Source organism: Bos indicus x Bos taurus, chromosome 25 (genome assembly GCF_003369695.1).
Source record: "Bos indicus x Bos taurus breed Angus x Brahman F1 hybrid chromosome 25, Bos_hybrid_MaternalHap_v2.0, whole genome shotgun sequence".
In the NCBI taxonomy this organism is placed as follows: domain Eukaryota; kingdom Metazoa; phylum Chordata; class Mammalia; order Artiodactyla; family Bovidae; genus Bos; species Bos indicus x Bos taurus.
In genome coordinates this window covers 9574972-9595059 of record NC_040100.1, presented here as the reverse complement: position 1 = coordinate 9595059, position 20088 = coordinate 9574972, and the positions used below count along the sequence as shown (strand labels likewise).

At 54.1% G+C, this 20088-nt stretch overlaps 1 protein-coding gene across 10 annotated transcripts in view; it reads right to left on the bottom strand.

Annotated features, from left to right (window-relative positions):
- GTF2IRD1 (GTF2I repeat domain containing 1) overlaps window positions 1-20088 on the bottom strand; it is a 118581-nt gene that overhangs the window by 40129 nt on the left and 58364 nt on the right. For 8 of the 10 annotated variants that reach the window (XM_027526533.1, XM_027526530.1, XM_027526529.1 and 5 more), the window contains 9 exons: window positions 18662-18845; window positions 12238-12263; window positions 11228-11336; window positions 10329-10402; window positions 9699-9779; window positions 8812-8901; window positions 4432-4479; window positions 3234-3299; window positions 1989-2172 (listed from right to left, as the gene is read on the bottom strand). In XM_027526533.1, the coding sequence (XP_027382334.1) occupies window positions 1989-2172; window positions 3234-3299; window positions 4432-4479; window positions 8812-8901; window positions 9699-9779; window positions 10329-10402; window positions 11228-11336; window positions 12238-12263; window positions 18662-18845 (862 nt within the window). The remainder of the gene's footprint in view (window positions 1-1988; window positions 2173-3233; window positions 3300-4431; window positions 4480-8811; window positions 8902-9698; window positions 9780-10328; window positions 10403-11227; window positions 11337-12237; window positions 12264-18661; window positions 18846-20088) is intronic. The other 2 variants (XM_027526526.1, XM_027526535.1) reach the window with 1 other exon arrangement.

Genomic DNA, 20088 nt, shown 5'->3' with positions numbered 1-20088 from the left:
AGGGCCACCCTGTAAACGGTACAGTGTGCCCCACCTGACACCTGAGCAGCCTGCCCAAGGTCAAGGGGAGGAACAGGAAGAGCCAGACTCAGAACCACGAGTCTGGGAGCCACCCAAGTACTTCCAGTTCTCAGTCTGAGGAGATGGATGAGGCCAGTGGCCCCCACGTGTTATGTTCCTCCTGGACGCTGACAGCTTCCCACGTTCTGTCTGCCCCCCGACCGCTCCCTTGTGTCTGAGCCCCGTAATCCACCTGCCATCCCTCTCTGCAAGGTTCCCCCACACCGCAAACATAACAAAAGTCAGAGCCAACTCTTACATTGTTTTTTTTTTGAATGTTTTGGCCATACTATGCAGCATATGGAATCTTAGTTCCCAGACCAGTGATCAAACCGGTGCCCCCTGCATCAGAAGTGTGGAGTCTCAACCACTGGACTGCAGGGAAAGTCCCTCAGCTCTTGACTTTGACCTCCAACCTCATCATCGGCATCTTGGAAAATGGCATCACCACCATCCTAGCTGCTCAGTCCCCAACCTTCAGTCATTCAGCCCCTCTTCCTCTCACACCCACATCGTATACATTGGCAAATTCTACCAGCTCCATCTTCAAAACATTGCCTGAATCTGATGACTTCTCACCACCGCACCTTTACTGAGTCCAAGATGCCACTGTGTCTTCAGGGCCAGGTACAGCCTCCTTACTGGTCCCACCCTTCTCAAAACCATCCAGTGAGTTCTCATTACATGTGAAATAAAATCCAAACCCTTTACGCCAGCCCAAGACCCTGTATAATCCAGCTCCTTCTACCTTTTGTGTCTCTCCACTCATACTCTTCTCTCGCTCAATCCGCACCAGTTACACTGGCACCTTGCTAGACTTGAGAGGCACAAGCATGTCCCTGCCTCAGGGCCTTGGCACCTGTCATTCCCACTGCTTCAGTGCTCTTCCACCAGATATCTGCAAGGCTTGCATCATTAGGTCTCTGCTCTGATGTCCCTTCCATCGAGAGGTTCCTCCTGCCCCTCTCTGCCCCTTTAACCTGCGTTACAGCATTTATCTCTACCTGATATTATATTGGGATTTTATTTGATGAGGTCAGCCAACTCAACAGCAGGACTCAGTGGCATTCACTGATGCATCACTGCTGGCACATGGTGGGCACTCAAGGTGCATTTGTGGAAGGAAAGAATCACGTATCCACTATCTGTACCTGGAATACCACCCTCCCTGCTTAATCTGATGCAAGCCAGGCTCCACAAGAGCTCCCTGCCCTGCACCCCAATGCCAACCTGCCACTCTAGGCGTGAAGGACACCCCGAGTCTCCAAATTTGGGGGCCATCTACTCCCATGGGCAGAGCAAACCTTTAAATATCCCCTTTCTTGTTACTTTCAACCAAACCAAACCTAAGTTTACAAGACATCCCAGGAACACAGAGAAGAGCGAAACAGGTCACCCCCAGGCCCTCCCTCCTCTTTTAAAAATTCAATAGCTGCCTCCATCTCCTCCAGAGGGACTTTATATCTCAGTTGGGCACACAGGCTGGATACAATGGAGCTCCTTGGGTCCTCGCTGATGAAAACTAGATGCTTGAGGAAAGAGAAGACACCTGAAATGCCAATGCCCAATTTTCCAATCCAGGGAAAATGGGGTATTGTCAGTTCTGATGCCTCCAACCCCCAGAGGATGCTCAGAATGAGCCAGTAGGCGTATTCCTGTCTCACATCCAGGCAAGCTGGGGACTGCTCTCCTGGGGACTGAGAGGCATCAATCTGGTTGCTTTAGGTCCTTCAGGCCTCGGCTGGGGCTGGGCAAACTTGTACCTGCACGATTGAGGCCAAACTTCATCTAGTGCCCTATCATCAAAAACAAAAAACAAACAAAAAAAAAACGCTTTCCCCAATCTAAAGAGGAAAACAGCTACTTGGCACTTCTCCTTGGTGCTGGGCAAGCCTGAAGCGGCTCCTGTGGACCCTGCTGGGCCTTACCTCTTGATGACAAACTGGATGCTGTTGCTGGCTTCCAGGATCTTCCGGAGCTTGGCGATCCCAAAGCAGTTGGGCCTGCGGAGGGAGATGCCTTCAGGCAGCCCCACCACAAACAGCTCCTCTGGGTACATCAGGAACTTGGAGTAGGGCACCTTGACAGGCTCCGAGATGCCAATGGCCTTGGCTGCAGAGATACGGCTGCTGTAGGGCCATCCAGATCTACGGGGCCACGAGCCTCGATTCCCACCTCCCATGTCTGCATGGGGGGGCCGGAGCCCTTTTGAAACTTAGCTCTCAGCTGAACCTTCCTGACCCTCCTGAGAGGTTAAGTACTGTCAGCCTCAGTCTTGTGGGTAAGCAGCCCAGAGCCCAGAGGGGATGTGATTTGTCTCAGGTCCCGGGATCCCTCAGGTCCCGGGGATGGGAATCCAAGTCAGCGGGACCCTCAATCTTACGTTCAGTCCACGCCCTCATGCCCTGGCAGTGCAGGAGAAACCACTGACAGCTGGTGAAACCTGGTATCGGCTCCACCCAAGTCCACTCGTCCCCGTGCTGCCAGAAAGGCCCTCTGGAAGCTCCCTCTGCCACCATAAATAACCCCAACCCCCTGTGTGGCCCAACACCATGCCTCGTGAACTGGAGAGATCTGAGGCCCAGGCCAGGCACTACCACTCACTAGTCGGGGGGCCTCAGACAAGCCATGGCACTTCCCCAGGCCTCGATTTCCCTCATCTGTAAAATGGGTATTAGGACACAGGGATTTTTGTGAGACGGGATGGGAGAAGGTGTGTGAAGCACCTTGCCAGCGCCTGGCCAACCACAGAGGCTGAATGAAGAGTAGGCTTCTCCCCTGCCTTTCTAGTAGGAAAGATCTTGCCATGCGTGCATCCTCCTGAGAACCCTGAATGAGGGTGTCTGTGGGGGACAGAGGGGCAGTTACAGCTGACACAGTGGCCTCTCCCAACTGAGGCTAAGGCAGACCGTGAGTGTGAGTGTGTTGATGGAGGAGACAGCAGTGCTGTGTTTCAGAGGGTGGGGTTCTCCAGCAGTGCCTCAGTCTCCCCAGGTGGGATGTCTGGAGCTGAGGAGGGGGCTGGGCAGCAGCCCCTACAGTGCCCCAGCCCCCCCGGCTCCTCCCTGTTCAGGGAGCAGCTGGGCCGGGGGCCGGGGGGGTCAGTCCCTCTGATAACAGGGCAGCTGGAGGGAGACCCAGATACCCCCAACCCTGCCCGGCTCCTCGCTCACCGTATCGTGTGTTGAAAAGCAGCTCCACCTGCTTCCGCAGAGGCCGGATCACATCGCCGTGACTGTCTGGAAGGCAAAGGGCAGTTTGCTGAGCCTCCCCAGCGGCAGCAGGACCCTGCTTCTCAGCTCGTGTCCCAGCTCTGCTGCCACCAAGGATGCCCTACACTGAGACCTTGGAAAGGGGAAGGGTGGTGATGGCAGATAACCTCTTTCCTCAGAAGTGGCCTCTCTGCAGACAGGTCCACAGTTCCTGCTTGCGAAATCGGGTCTAGGGCATCACCAGGCCTGAATGGAAGGTTCTGAGGCCTAAGGATGACCATGGGACTTTCTATGTGAATGTCACTCTCGACCAGCACAGTGACTTATGTATGTATGTATGTATGTGTGCTCAGTCATGTCCAACTCTTTGTAACCCCCTGGGCTGTAGCCCACCAGGTTCCTCTGTCCATGGGATGTTTCAGGCAAGAATACTGAAGTGGGTTGCCATTTCCTCTCCAGGGGACCTTCCTGACCCAGGGATTGAACCTGCATCTCCTGCATTGGCAGGTGGATTCTTTACCACTGAGCCACCGGGAAAGTCTAGTCAAGCACAGTGACTTAACTAGTGTGTGTATACTAAGCCTGCAAATTGAGTGTGCTGCCACCAGATGGCAGTAGACATCTGTTAAAATTTCAGAGTTACACTCCCCACTTTTGGGATTGGGAAAGAGACACTCCCCTCCTCTGACACCCACTCATTCCATTCCAGGGGCAGACACAGCCCCATCCTCACCTTGACCTCCCTGCCTGTCCTACTCCCACTCTTTGCAAGCTGGGAATGAGCCATGTTCCTGAGACTGAACATGTCTACTGGACCCAAAGCCAATTTTGTGCTTTCAGGCCTCAGTTCGACTTGTTCAGGAAGACTAAGCTCAGACCTCAGCCTTAAAAGTTTTCTGGAAAGAAGTAGGGTGTATATAAAACAAAATAAGAAAGTCTTACAATTTCTCTTACCAGGAACAGCTGCTCCTACCTCTGACCACATACCTCCTAGTTCTAGAAAACAGGTCTATAAACCTCCTCCCAATTCAAGTAGCCTATAGGACACCCACTCCCAAACCCAGTGTCTGGAGAGAGACAAAAGGGAGTTGTGGGACACGGGAGGGGAGGAGGCCTGGGTAGGGAGGGAGAGAGAAGTGGGAAGCGGACAGTGCCTCACCCTCCACTGGCCTTTCCTCGGGCCGAGGGTCCTCGCCGGCGCCTTTGTCTGAAAGAGAAGAGGGAGCCATGCAGCCACATTCACCATCTCTGCACCTCCAAAGTGAGGTCGGACAGGCAGGGAGTGCAGGCCAAGACCGGAGCACGGCACAGTGACCCCGAGACGGGATCAGGGACCCCAGTTTTGTACAAGCACCCACCCTCGCCTCCACGTGAGCTTTCGAGACCGGACACCTTTGGGATGCGTGGCCTGGAGACCAGCCCCACGCCACCCCATCCTTCCTTCCACTGCCTCCAGGCTCTGCTCCAGGAACAGAGGAAACGCAGCAACAAGACAACGCCTGTCCTCCTGGCGTGACGCCAGACACAGCACGTGATGTCAGATGGCAGTGACGCCATAAAGACAGACAGAGGCACAGGACTTCCCTGGGGGTCCAGTGGTTAAGACTTTGCCTTCCAATGCAGGGGTTGTGGGTTCGATCCTGGATCAGCACGCCCACACGGCTCATGGCCAAAAATCCAAAACATAAAACAGTAGCAATATTATAACAAGTTCAATAAAGTTTTAAAATGATCTGTATACAAATAAAAAAAAATCTTAAAAATGGAGACGGATAAGGGGATGGGGATGTGAACCTATCTAAGGTCATAACGTTCCGGGGCCTCTGACAAGGTGACTTGGCCCTGGCAAGGACTCAACCTTGTCCCCAGATGTGGGTCCAACTGGCAGCAAAGACAAGGCACAGGGAAAAACACGGGAGGTTAGGGCTTAGGCTGTAAGCGGGATGGGGGAGACTGGCCTTGGGGGGCACCGGGGAGAGGAATACGTGGGTCGGATCCAAGTGTCCAGGAAGGAGAGGGACACAGGCAGGGAGAGGGGAGCTGTGCCTGTGGGAAGGATGGCTGCAAACTCAAGAGAACGACAGATTTTGGCAGCAAGATGAGATACAAGTGCAGACAGGAGTCGGGTGCCGGGGCGGGACCTCCATCAGCAGCGACTCTTTGGTGCCAGCACTGGAGGAAGGCACAGGGATTTTCAACGCTTGAAACAACCGGAAGGGAACCGCGGCTTAGGAAGCTTGCCCTGTGTTGCCAGGTGCTGTTCCACATGGGGCCAACCCTTGGACGGCCCCTTTTCAGCCCACAAGGCTGGGCCGAGGAGGAGGGGTGGAGCAGGTGGATCCCAGGTCTGCTCTCGGCCAGCTGGTGGAGAGGATGCTCGATGAGAAGGGACGCAGGGACTCCCGTGACAGGGAGAGCTCCCATGACGTGGTCAAGGCCCCACTCTCTTGGTGCGGGAAAAAGGGAGCCTGCTTTTCAGATCACCAGACGAGCTGGAGCCTTGGGGCTCAACCCCGAAGGTTCTGGAAGGTTTCATCTCTGCTCAGCCCCTGATTTTAAAAGGGCCAGAGCTTTAGGACTAAACTTTCGTCAGGGAAACAGGTACGTTGTGGGCAGTGGATGCTGGGCCCACCTGACTCCGCCTAGACAGGCAGTTCCGAGATGACATCAATTCCTGGAAACAGTGATGGAGGGTGACCAGGCGGATCACCAGCCCAGCCCCCAGCTCCACGCTTCCTGTCTTCTCCCTTGTCCCCTCCCCTGCTTCTGTCCCCAGCCTTACCCATGTGCTGATCCCCAGGGCAGCCCCTAAAAAACACCCCACACGCTAGGCTCCATCTCAGAGACTGGTCCCCAGCGAACGCAACCCACAACACACATCCTGGGGTTGTGACTTTCTCCTGTGCGTTTCAGCGCAGTGTTCCAGTCTGTCAAGGCCATGGGGAACATCCTTCTTGGACGGATGGACCATTCCTCCCCAGGGATCTGCAATCTGCATAATCTTGCTGCCTAAGGGCTCACCAATACATGTTCAAGGAGGGACTGAGCCCTCCAGGACACTCTTCCCCCAGTGGAGGCTGGGATCCCCCTAAAGCCCCCTTTTCTTGCTTGGAATTCAAATAACTTTTTTCTTTTTTCTTGGCAGTGCTGAGTAGCATGTGGGATCTCAGTTCCCCAATCAGGGGTCAAACCCCGTGCCCCTTGCATTGGGAGTGGGGAGTCTTAACTACTGAACTGTCAGGGAAGTCCTCAACTACCTTTCATTTAAACTGAAAACACTACTTAAAACTGTGTTTAGAGTCGAAACCCTTTTGTTTATAAAAGTCATAAGGAGCTTCTCCAGCCAGCCCAGGGTCAGTTGGAAATGTTGATGGCATAATGAGTCGACCCACTCCTGTGGCTGACCCCACACGGCGTCCTTTCTGAGGGCTCACGGTCGCCCATGTAGACATCCGTCCCAGAACTGTGCCTGGGACTGAGGCATAGTCCACCTGTCTTTGCTTTGGGCAAAACCTCATCTCCAAGTCTGTCGTCAGCTCATCTTTGTCCGCCGTGACTTCTCACATCCTATAGACAGCGGATCGCAGGTATTACCTGGAGACCCATTCACCCACAGCAGACCTGGGGACCCTCGATACCTCCTCCTGCTCTGGACTCCCAGGTCCAGGTCACTCTCCTGTTTTCCAGCCCGTTTTTCCTGACAGGGAAGACAGAAGCAGACGAGCAGCAGAGACGCTCTGCCTTTATTCTGTCACCACCCATCTGGGCCCGTAGGAAGCCTTCTTATTTATTTTTCTAGTCATTTGTTTATTTTTGGTAGGGGAAAATTAAAAAGTGCAGCAAGGCATACAGAGCATGGTAACCAACCCCATGGACCCACCAGCCGGAATGAATATATGTGAGCATGTCATATTTGCACATGATTTTTTAAAACATTAATAAAACATTAGCGATACTATTTTTACATTTCAAATTTGGAAAAATGCTATATTGTCCATATCTTTTTGCACTTGCTTCTCACACTGAACATGATGAGCTTTTTTTTGCACTGTTCATTGAAATACACCTACTATGCTTTTGCACAGTGTCCTTAATAACACCCCCCCTCCACCCCACCAGTCCCCATCCCCCCATCAAGCCCACACTTGACATCACACGCAAGGGTAACAAACTCCAGCCCTCTTCCTAAAGTTTCCTGCCCTGGCCCAGCAGCCCTTGTTACAGAGTTTTCCAAACTCAAATCATTTAAGGACTAATATAATTTTCCACCATATCTGGAAACCTCGTATAATTTACTATTTGTCTTTCTAATGACTTACTTTTCAAAAATGTTAACTATGTATACTTCTTTTTTTTTAATTAAAAAAATTTTGGTTATACCTCATGGCACGTGGGATCTTAGTTCCCTGACCAGGGATTGAACCCACAGCCTACGCAATTGGAAGTGTGCAGTTTTAACCACTGCACCACTAAGGAAGTTCAAATTCTTATTCCTTATTACCTATGATAACATCTGTTGATAATGGTTGGAGCCGAGCGTGTGAGATTCATTAAATTATTCTCAACTTTTTGTGGTTTTGAACATTTCTGAAAAACAGCAGGGGGAGAACTCCACCCTCCCCCTGCTAACCTCCACCTGCCCAATCATTCCTCTTGTCTAAATTATCACAAGTGTCTGTCTTTCTCTCTAGCCGTCTAGCATCTATTCTCAGCTCCCACGGTCAGAGTGGGTGAGTGTGCGTGCTCAGTCATGTCCGACTTTTCTCGACCCCATGGCCTGCAGCCCGACAGGTTCCTCTATGCATGGAATTCTTCAGGCAAGGGAGTGGGTTCCCATTCCCTCCTCCAGGGGATCTTCCTGACCCAGAGATCGAACCAGGGTCTCCCACACTGCAGGCAGATTCTTTACTGTTGGAGCCACCAGGGAAGCCCCGTAAACACTAGACCGCCAGGGAATTTCCCTATTTCCCTATTGCTTTGCTTACTGTCTGTCTTCCTGCACTGGCATGTCAGCACAAGGGCGGGGGCTTTGCGGTCTGTTGGGTTCACTGCTCTGTCCCCAGCACTTTGCATGGCACCTGGTACATAATAGGTGCTCGATAAATAGCTACTGAATAAATGAACAAATTTATCCACATGGGAGCTCCTGGGAAAGACAGAGTAACCAAGCTGAATATAACTCAGAGCCTAGTTCAAGTTTTCAGAAAGGAACCTAGCCTGGCTGGGGGAGTCAGGCATATACTGAGTTTCTTCTAAGGGGGGCAGTCAATACCCAGAAAAATCCCAGGGAGGTGGGTTCCAGCCCATCTCTTTTCTGTTCCTGTTAGTTGCTCAGTCGTGTCTGATTCATTGTGACCCCATGCACCATAGCCTGCCAGGCTCCTCTGTCCATGGGATTTCCCAGGCAAGAATACCGGAGTGGGTTCCCATTCCCTTCTCCAGGGGATCTTCCCCACCCAGGGATCGAATCTGGGTCTCCCACGCTGCAGGCGGATTCTTTACTGTGTGAGCCACCAGAGGAGCCCAGCCCGTCTCTTACCAGTCAGCATCTCCATCCCGTAACCAGAATCTTCTGAGGGCAGATGTCCAGGCATCGAGTCTGTCATTTCCTCAGAGGCTGGGGAAGGGTCTGGAGGCAAAACTCCACATGGTGAGAGCATCTTCTGTCTGTCCCACCCTACCGTGGTCCCCAGGGACCCCCAGCCCTGCACACCCCTAGAGCAGGACCCTACTGGAAACCTCCCCTTGGACTCTGGGAGGGTAGCTGTGCCAGGGGTCAGCGGGAGCCCAAGGGGCCCGGAGCCCTGGATTTACCCCCATACTGACCCTCCAGAGGCCAAGGACATGCCCCACTTCACAGACGTGGAAACTAAGGCCCAGAGGGATCCAGGTCTGGAGTCAAACTCAAATCTTATTTCAACGACCTTCTCTATTTTCTTTTTTTTTAAAAATTCTTTCCATTCTATTTACTTTTTGGCTGTTTGGCATATAGGACCATAGTTTCCTGACCAGGGATTGAACCTGTGTCCCCTGCACTGGCAGTGTGGAGTTGTAACCACTGGGCCACCAGGGAAGTCCCTCTGATGACCTTTGCTTCTCCCCACTCTGCCTCGCAAATCCCAGGGAATCCAGGCCAGAGACGTGATGGCTGTGGGGACCTTAAGGAAGGTCGGAGCAGAGACCTGACTCCCAGCCCAGAGGGCAGGGATGGCTGCAGAAAGCACCCAGAATGCTGCACCCTTTCACGGTCAGACCAGACCGAGAAACAGTGGCCTGGAGACACCTTCTTGGCCAGGGCAGGTGCTAGAGAGACAGAGTGGGTCAGCCCAGGAGGGGACGTGTTGGTTGCAGCGGTCCCAGGGCCTCCGTTTTGGGAGCTGCTCCATCTCTGAAGGTTCAGGTGTGGGCGGCAGGATCAGCCCTTACCTGGGACGGTGACCTGGATGATATCTGGATCCTCTGGCTCAATTTTGATGGGTCTCAGCCCACCCAGCTCCCCGGAGGTTCCTGCGAAACGAGGAGGAGATGAGGGATCCGGTCATGTGGGGGCACGAACTTGGCCCGGTAAGGTAGGTCACTCCTGAACACTCCCCTGTCTGGGACTCATTAGTAGCGCCAGAGAAAGTCAAGTCAGCTCTGGTGTCTGATCTATAGGCAGATGCAGCATATACACCTGGCCACTGAGACTGGAATTGCCAAGGACGAGGAGGCAGTGGTAGAATCCTACACAAAGCCACCACATCCCACGTGCCCCTCCGTGGCCCCCAGCCTGCTCTGCAGCTGGGAAGGGGGGACAGTGGTGAGCAGAGGAAATTCCTTAGTCCTCCGGGAAAGACTGATGGGGGGAGGAGAAGGGGACGACAGAGGATGAGATGGCTGGATGGCATCACTGACTTGACGGACATGAGTTTGAGTAAACTCTGGGAGTTGGTGATGGACAGGGAAGCCTGGCGTGCTGCAGTCCATGGGGTTGCAAAGAGTCGGACATGACTGAGCGACTGAACTGAACTGAACCGGGCTCATAGTCTGAGCCTGCTTCCTGCCCAAGGCACCCACTGCTCCGGACGCACGCAGTGGGTTCCAGCTCCTCACCTGGCCCGCAGTCTTCGGAGAGACTGCTCTTGTCTGACCTGTGGGAAGGAAGTCGAGAAACGACATGGCATCACCCCCTGTTCTCGCCCTTTGAGCAGTCAGGGGGCCTCAGTGGCTGCCAATCCAGAACACACCCCTGATCGCACCGGCTCCCACCCCAGCAAGACTCCCAGGGCCCCGTCGCCCAGGACAAGTCTCCTGGCTGCCCCGGCCAAGGCCCTGCTCCCTCTCCTGGGGTGACCTACCAGGCGCCCACCTTGCCCACCTGCTGGCAGCTCCTGAGGCCTGGGTCTGGCCAGTCTGGGAGCCCCACAGCTTAGCACGGGGTGGGGGTGTGATCAGGGCTTGCTGGGGGGCACTGAGCTGTAGGAACCAACAGCCTGGAGGGGGTTGCGGGCTCTGGCGGGGGCGGGAAGTGAAGCTGGGGAGGGTCCTGGGTTGGATGATTCAGTTCATTCACAGAGCACCGTCAGGGCAGAACCAGACCAGACAAGTGGACTCCGGGACAGATGGCCCATCCCTGGCGCCCAGGAGCCCAGGGCCTCCGTGCGGACATTGGTGAAGGGTGACCAGGCCATGAGCAGAGTGCAGGGCCTTGTGGCCACGCGGGGCAGACGCCGGTCTAGTCTGGGTGGCAGGGAAGGTTTCTTAGATCCCGAGGGTTGACGAGAGTCCTCTGGGTGAAAGAAAATCGGCAGAGTCTCTGCTCCTTCTGGGTCCTTTTAGAGTCTCCCGGGCCCGCAGTGGGGCGGGGCACACGGTGTCTATGTGGAACGGCCCTGTGTGGGGTGTCCAGGTGGAGGGAGCCGGCCTGTCCCTGCTCCTCCCCGCAGAGGTGGGGTGGGGACGGCGGACGGCCTTACCGGGTGGTCCCAGCCAGATCCAGGACGGCAGCACGGGCCACCTCCGTAGAGGCGTCCTCTGGCGGGCTGGCCGGCTCCAGCTTCGTGGGGTCTTTGGTAAACTTGTTCCCTGGTGGGGAGAGCCAGGGAGGGGCAGGGTGGTCAGGCAGGAGGCTCGCCAGCCTTCTCGGCCTGGGGGGGGCGGCCTGGGGGCAGTTGCTGGGGGGCACCCCTCATGTGTGGCCTGGCCTCCGCCCCTCCCTGTGGTCTCCATATCCAGCCAAACTGGGAAGGGGTCCAGGGAGAGAGACCCCTCCTGGGACGAGGAGTAAGGATGGCAAGGATCTCAGAGGACTGGGCAGGAAGGAGAAGCTGGAAATGACCACCCTGACCGCACATGTGCTACTGGGGCTCAGGGAGCCCTTGGGAAAGGGGCTGAGTCTTCCCAAGGCTGCACCCCAGGACCACCCTCTACATTTAGTTATCCCAGGAACCCAGAGCACCAACCCAGAGGACGGAGCTCTTACCATTTCACAGATGTGGAAACTGAGGCCCATCTGACCTTGCCCAAGGTCACAAAGCTGGGGGGAGGTAGGGACCCAGATATATTGCACCCCAAGATGCGAGCTCCCTTTGCAGTACCCAGCAGAGCCCACCTCTTTTTCGTGAGAGGCGACCCGCCCACTGCTCAAGGCCTGGGCACTTGGGTTTGCATCCAGACCCCGGAGTTCACTAGCTGGACTTCAGGGAAAAGAACAGAACCCACTTAAGAGACTATTGAAAACTAAAAGTTAAAAATGCTAACAGCTGAGGACAGTACCTCTCACATGTTCGCATTTGACAATATCTGGGGCTGGGTGTCCTGATGGTCTGTCTGCACCTGGGAGCTGGGGGCCCCCATGTCTGCCCCAGAATGCAGAAGCCACCCCCAGGCTCCCTTCCCACACCAGGGTCTGGTGTCATGGCAGCTCAGGCACTCAGGGGCATCAGCTTGGTGGCTTTAGAACAAACTGGACAGTCCCCACACATACCTGTGAAAATTCGCTCGTCGAACATCCTGGGGAGAGAGGAGAGACGGGCATGAGAGGGGAGCGGGCTCAGGCCCCCTCTGTGACGGTCACTCTAGTCCCACACGCAGGCTGCAGCTGCAGACCTGGGCACCAGGTTGGCCGCGTTTGGGGCAGGAAAGGGCACGGTCCAGAGGAGCCAGATAACCGCCAACAGCCAAACACCCCAAACCATTTCTCCACAGTCAGGGGAGGCATCGATTGGCCAGGTCCTGGGGGTCCCAGAGGGTCCAACCTATTCATCGCGACACCCGGGGGCGTGGGGGGGGGCTTCCTACAGAACCCCAGTTCTCCTTGGCCACAGTTGCTGGATAACTCACACCTCTTTCCCCCAGGGCTCCACACCCTTTACCCACCAACACCCGCGTCTCAGCGACGGGAGATCCCGATCCCCCAGCACAGGCTGGGCTTGTTCCAGATTGTAGCCTCGTAGGGTGACGCATGGGACCTCTCAGGGGTGTCTCAGAAGCCTACAGGACCCAAGCAGGGAGGGGATCGGAAAAGACTTCCTGGAGTTGAGGATGAGGAGCTCAGGTGAGAGGCCAGAGGTGGGCCAGGTAGAGACATGGGGGAGGGCTGGCAGTTACACGTGGCCAGCTGGAGGTGTCCCAGGGGAGGTGACCAGCCTGCAGCGCTGTGCCCAGGCAGGTGGTCTCTACCCCATGGGCAAAGGGAGCCTCCAGGAGGGCACGGCACCCTTAGATCACTCCATCAGCACACAGAGAGCGGACTGCAGCGGGGATGGCTGATGACCCAGGGGCCACGCAGGGACTCCTGAGTCATTCTGATAAGACACCTGGAATTCTTATTCCAGGAAACAGGATGGAGTAAAGGTCGGCAAGGCTAGCTGCCTGCCTCCAGGGCTGCTGTTCTGTCTGCTTTGCTCCCAGCCCCTACCAGAGTGGCCCCCAGCAGGCTGAGGAGCTTCACGCAGCTGGTCGGGGGGCAGGGGGCGGCTGCAGTACAGCCTGTGTGCCATGGAGTGGCTGGACAAGGGGCCAGGGCCTTGGGTACTAAACTCAGGCTGCAGAGGCGACATGGGACAAATGAAGGGACGTGTGTGTATGTTAGGGGCTCAGTCGTATCTGACTCTTTGCAGCCCCACGGACTGTATAGCCCGCCAGGCTCCTCCGTCCATGGGATTCTCCAGGCAAGAACACTGGAGTGAAACAAAAGGGGTTTAAATGAAGAGGGGAATGATTCAGTAGTTGTAGAAATAATATCAGATTATTTCTAATACAACAACCCATACACTACATGAACTACCATGAAAACTTAAATAAGATAAGAGTCTGAATGGAAGATCTTATAGTTTCCAAGGGATTTTGAGAAATTTTTGTGTTCAACATTTGGAAGGCTGTCTACTATTTCAGTTGATATAACTTCTCCCTTTTAAAAAAAATATAGATGTGGATTTTCTGTATAGTTCTGTTATTTCCTTTTACCAAGATTGTTGACTTTTGTGATAAAATTCATACAAGATTTTATTTCTTGGTAACTTTGGCTTATACAACTATCTTTAAACCCTTGAGCAATCTGTATACAATGAAGAGGTTTCTGACATTTATTCTTACACTCATTTGTTTGACTTTAGAATTTAGGCACATTTACTTCTGTTGTTTTGAATCTCTTTAGAGCTGCGTGTAGATAGCTTTTATTTCTGTGCATTTAAAATAATCCATTTAGAAAATATCTACATGGTAAAAATGAGAAGAAATAGAAGTGTATTTTTTCATGAACATTTTGATACACATTTCATCAAATGTATTGATTAACCAATTTCTTACACTGGTTATAATCAGTATTTGATTCAGAGAGAGGGAAACATTCATTATTATACTGTATCATCATTTTTATCCCATCCTTTACAAATTACCAAGGTTGGGGCTTTCAAAATTATACTTTTATTATGGAAAAAAATTTCAACTCCCCCAAATCATAAACTTGAACAGAATTGAAGCATTTTTTAAAATTACTTGAAAAGGAAAATGAAAGCTTATTGTAGAATGCTTGTATTTTCTTTTCTCTCTCTGGAACCAATATATTTGCTGGCAGCTATTGTATTAAAAAATAAAATATATTTTCACTATCAAAAAAAAAAAGAACACTGGAGTGGGTTGCCATGCCCCTCTACAGGGGAATCTTCCCGACCCAGGGGTCGAACCCGGGTCTCCTGCATTGCAGGTGGATTCTTTACCCTCTGAGCCACCAGGGAAGCCCCCAAAAGGAACAGATGTATGAGTTGAAATACCATGGGACCCAACAGTGCCCAAGGTGGACCCAGAGGGAAATTCAAACAGAGACAAAAAGGTTGGTGACACAGGGCAGAGCCTGGATGGCTGGGGCAGTGAGCCCCCAAGCAAGATGCCTTCTCTTATTCTGAGAGGCCTCGGCTCCTCCGATGCCCCTGGAGGCTCATGCTTGTCGGGGTCCCCGAGGCTGAGCAGCAGCTGCAGGGAGGAATTCTGGGGACACCTGCCTTCTTCTCCGAACCACTTCCTCAGCCCCACCCGGCAATGGGAGGCCGCCAGCATTAATGGTGGTTTTATGATCTATGGTCACATTTCCTTATCAGGGAGCACAGGGGAGGGGGCTTGAGACCTCGGCCTGCAGTTCCTGGTAGAACTGGAGGCAGCGGGCAGATGACAGGGAGAAGGTCTGATGTGGGAAGCCCCTAAGCCCTTTACTCACATCCATTTAGTCTCCAATCAGTGTTATGAGGCTTGAACAATCATCGGCCCCATTTTACAGATGAGGCAAGTGAGGCATGGAGCAGTTCAGGAACTTGCCCAAGGACACACAGCTGGGAAACGGTAGGGCCATTCAAACTTAGGTTGTCGGCACTGATACGCTCAAGTACTCTTTTATATGGAGGGAGATGAGGTCAAGGGAAAGGCCTTGTGTTTGCTGAGCAGCTACTACAGGCCAGGTACGTTAGGTCCACCTCCTCATTTTAGGATGAGAAGAACCTGAAAGGTGGGGCATCACTTTTTAAAAAAAATATTTATTTGGCTGGGCCGGGACTTATTAGCGGCATGTGGGATCTTTAGTTGTGCAAGCAAATTCTTACTTGTGGCATGTGGGATCTAGTTCCCTGACCAAGGATCAAACCCGGGCCCCCTGTGTTGGGAGCGCAGTCTTAGCCACTGGACTATGTCAGTGGGGGGTGCGGGCACCATTATCTCTGTTTTTACAAATGAAGACACTGAGGCTTAGAAGAGAAGTGCTATTCAAGGTTATCACACAGCGTGTGATTTCAAACCCGGTCTGCCTGATTCCAAGCCTCCTCCTCCAGGAAGTCCCACAGGCTTGCTGCTCTGATGCCACCAAGTCTGTACCTGGAAACATGTTGTTTTGATTCTCCCAGGACTCATCACAGGAGTGACCATCACTCCTGGGGGCAGGTGAGGACTGTGCCTGTTGTTTCATGAGGTCCTCAGTAGAGCTCAGTGAAGGGCTCAGCCTTCAGGAGGCGCCTGGCAAATACTAGTGAAGGATTAAACAAACTACAGTTTGGATAGAGGGAGATGAAGGTGAGTTATTTGTGTCACAGCGAGGACGCAAATACCACGGTCAGGCATGTAAGGGGTCACAGGGATGTCCTTGCTGCTTTCTGCCCCACCTCCCTCGCTGCTGCTGCTGCTGCTGCTATGTTGCTTCAGTCGTGTCCAACTCTGTGCGATCCCATAGACGGCAGCCCACCAGGCTCCCCCGTCCCTGGGATTCTCCAGGCAAGAACACTGGAGTGGGTTGCCATTTCCTCCCTCGCTACCAGGAGTCAACTGAAGGCAAAGGACCCAGGCAGCAGCAAGAGAGATTTAAGCTAGACAACAGTAGGCACTTCCTGAAAGAAGGGCGCTTGATTTCAATTCACCTCCAGAGTGATTTATCAAGTGGGATCCCCGCCCCAGGGAAGGGGTTCAAAGGGCACAAGAGGCGGCTCAGAGGTGGTCCCCCTGCCACCATGTGACGGCAGGTGGTGGGGGCACTGATGGGGGGAAGAAGCCACCTGCTGCCGGAGGGGTAAGTTCTTTCTGAGTGAGGACAGGGGACGGCTTCCAGGCAGGAAAGGGAGCCTTGAAAGACAAGACAGGTGGGAAGGAGGGTGGGGAGCAGCGCCAGGCAGAGGGAAGGGTTTCAGCAAAGGATGGAGACAGGTGAGGCGGCAGGAGCTCAGAGAACCAGGAACGAAGGTGGAGAGAAACCGAGGTGTGTATGGAGGTGGCTGACAGACGACAGCGTGGCACCCTGGGAGCGGTCACATGGTGAAGGGTTCTGAGAGGGGGTCCCCCACCGTTAGAGCTGGCTTTCAGAGTCACCACCCGCAGTGGCAGCGAGATGCCTGCCCAGCTCTGGGCCATGCTCAGCCTCCTCTGCTGGTGACCCCTCCTCTTCCCAACCCCAGCCTCTAACACGGGGATCCCAGGGTCCAATGTGGGCCCTCTTCTCGTCTCACTTCTATTTCTCTCCTCTGCCCTGTGATCCCTTCCTGGACCACACTGCCAACTCTCGAGATTTCTTATAGTTTTTTTTTTTTGGCCATGCTGCGCGGCATGAGGGATCTTAGTTCCCTCACCAGGGATTGAACCCAAGCCCCCTGCACTGGGAGCATGAAGTCTTAACCACTGGACCACCAGGGAAGTCTGCAACTCTCAGATTTTTGTCTCCAACTCAGACCTGAGCTTCTGACCTCTCAGTGGGGCTTCTGAAAATTTCATCTCCTGAGCATCTCCAAGATGAACTCAAGCAGCCATGTGGGGGTGATCCTTCTTTCCTGCCCCCCATCTCATTTCCATGGTCCACCCACCAGCACACGCCATCGGCATCACCGCTCAGATTTGATCCCCAATCCAACCACTTCTCTCCCTCCGCGTGTCATGCCAACCAAGCCTGAGGCCACAGCCACCAACTCACACTAGTCTCCCCCAGCAGCCAGGCTGGCATCCAGCAACCCTACAGAGGTCTTTCCCAAAGTTCCAGAACAATTCCATGCTCTCAAAGACAATCCCCACCCTCTGGAACCCCGGGTGTCTGGGCTGCTCACTGAGGTCAATTCTTATGCCCAGATACTGCCCAGCTGGGTGCGGGTGGCCATTCTCAGCCTCCAGGTCTGGCTTAACCTATGGGACCTTCAGAGGCCCCCTGACCACCTTCAACAGGTATTCAGCCCCCCTCCACCACCATTTTTCCTTTCTCCCATGACTCTTTATTTCCTACACTCTAAGAAATCAGATGGCACGAGTCCAAATTTGGACAAGCACTTCCATCCATCCATCCATCTGTTCCACAGATAGGTACTGGCATCTCGCACATACCAGGGACTGCTGTGGGTGCTGGGGATTCGGCAATGAGCCACAGCCCCAGCTTACAGTCTAGCGCGTCAAACGTGCAAGCAGGCACGTGAGTCCACACGCATGGTGGGAGCGCGCCCCCAGAGAGCTCCCGGAACAGACGCCTGGGAGGGGGCCAATGCAATCAGTGCCACTGGAGGCAAGGGGCTGGACAGAATGGCCTCTGGCCCCCTCCCTATCATCTCTAACTATTTAGGAGGAAGCATCCCAGGAAGGCTGGCCTTGCCTGGAGATGCTGGCTCGGCAGTGAGTTGAGCCGGGTGTGAGGGTGGGGTCCTCTGCGGGATTTGGGAGACAAGGCAGGGATCGGGGGTGGAGGGGTGAGGGGTAGGTCTAGGTCTAGGAGGCAGGGGCTGCCGTTCTGGAGTCCATCGTGCCTGCCCTCTCCCACCCATCTAAACCAGGGAAACTGATCCCGTGGAAGAGCAGGAAAGGCAGACAAAGTACCAGCAGGCAGGGCCACCCAATGGGAGGCGCAGAAGGCGAGGCTGGCCCATCCCACCAGAGCTCAGGGGGGTCTCCCCTCTGAAGGCAGTTAAGGGCAAAGGCCTCAGCTTGTCTTCACTGCTGCTGTTTAGAGACACAGTCGGGTCCATCTCTTCTGTGACCCCACAGACTGTAGCCCGCCAGGCTCCTCTGTCCATGGGATTTCCCAGGCAAGAATACTGGAGTGGGTTGCCATTTTCTCCTCCAGGATATCTTCCTGACCCAGGGATGGAACCTGCGTCTCCTGCGTCGGCAGTTGGATTCTTCACCACTGCACCACCATGAAACCCTCGGGTCTTCTTTAGGGGCAGGAAAACACCTCTAAAAACTTAGCAAGTGCCCACTTGGGCCAAGCACTGTGGCTCCATTTTTCCACTTCATTCTCAGAAGAGGCCAGGAGGAGGAGGCCACACAACTGTCAGGGAATCCCTTCAATCACCCCACCCCCTTGTTACCACCCGAGGGCCCCGCTTCATGCCTGTTGTTCCCCCCTGCCCAGGTCTGCCACCCCGGTACCCCGAGCCCAGGCTCCCCTGCTCCCCGACCCCTACCTCTTAATGACAAAGTGGATGCTGTGCCGCTCCTCCAGGATCCGCTTCAGCTTGGGGACTCCGTAGGTGCAGGGGCGCTTGAAGGGGATCTTGTCTGGGATGCCCACGATCTCCACGGCCTCCGGGTCGCAGGCGATCTTCCTGTAGGGGACGGGGACCATGTGGTCCAGGCCCAGGGCTTCCGCTGGAAGGGCAACGTCAAGGCTGAACGCGGGGTGGAGGCCGTGGGACGTGCGGGGCCCCAGGGCCTGGTCATCACCGCCTCCCACCTCCCAGGCGTACCAACCACTCTGGCCACACAGCAGCCAGAGGCGATCCTCCTGAAATATGTCACTCTGCCCTTTAAAAAATGCCCATAGTCTCCCATCTCACTCAGCAGCAGCCAAAGTCCCACAAAGCCCTGTGTGACCAGAACCTCTGACCTGATCTCCCCCCTTTCACCGCTCTCTGCTTGCTCGTCCCAGTCTCCCCAGCTTTCTCTTTTTTTCGCCATGTGAGATCTTAGTTCCCCGATCAGGGACTGAACCCGTGTCCCCTGAATTGCAGGGTGGAGTCCTAATCACTGGACCACCAGGGAAGTCCCTCTCCAGCCTCCCTGTTGCTTCCCTAACGCGCCAGGCACACACTCACCCCAGGGCCTTTGCACCTGCTCTTCTGTCTCCTCAGACACTCTTCTGGATCACAATAGCCTTCCTTCCCTCCCTCTCCCCACTAAAGCGTCCTCTCAGCTGTCACCTTACCAGCCTAGAGCAGCCCTCCCATCCCTCCCTAGCCTACCCTTTGTTTTTCATCCCACATTTATCATAACCTGACGTTACAAACACATTTATCTGCGCGTTGGTTCACTGTCTAGGGCAGGGCACACAGTAGCTGCTCCCTGTGTATCTGGGAGTCAATGAGCGGCTTCAGGAAGCTTCCAGGCTCATGCTGGGCTCTTGGCAAGATGCTTCCAGTCATACAGGTATGCCCTTTCCTCCAGGGAGGGGCCCAGTACGCTGCTCACTCGTCAGTGACATAGATGAGATGCTGCTGGAAGCTGACAGCTTTGCCAACAGCAGTGTAGATGGAATCTGAGCTTGGGAAGCGGTTCCTTGCTCTTTTCTTTCCGACTGTTTGGTGTGGTCCTGCCATTTCGGTCATTCACACACCCCAGCTTCTCCTTTCTGCTCTTTTTTAGTATTTTTAAAAATTAATTAATTAATTTGACTGCATCAGGTCTCAGTTGTGGCAAGCAGGATCTTTCCTTGTGATGCGTGGGCTCAGTAGTTGACATGTGCGGGCTTAGCTGCTCCATGGCATGTGGGACCTTAGTTCCCCAACCAGGGATCAAACCCATGTTCCCTGAATTGCAAGGTGGATTCTTAACCACTGGGCCATCAGGGAAGTCACTTAGCTCCTCCTTTCCATTTATTCTCTCACCCAGTAGT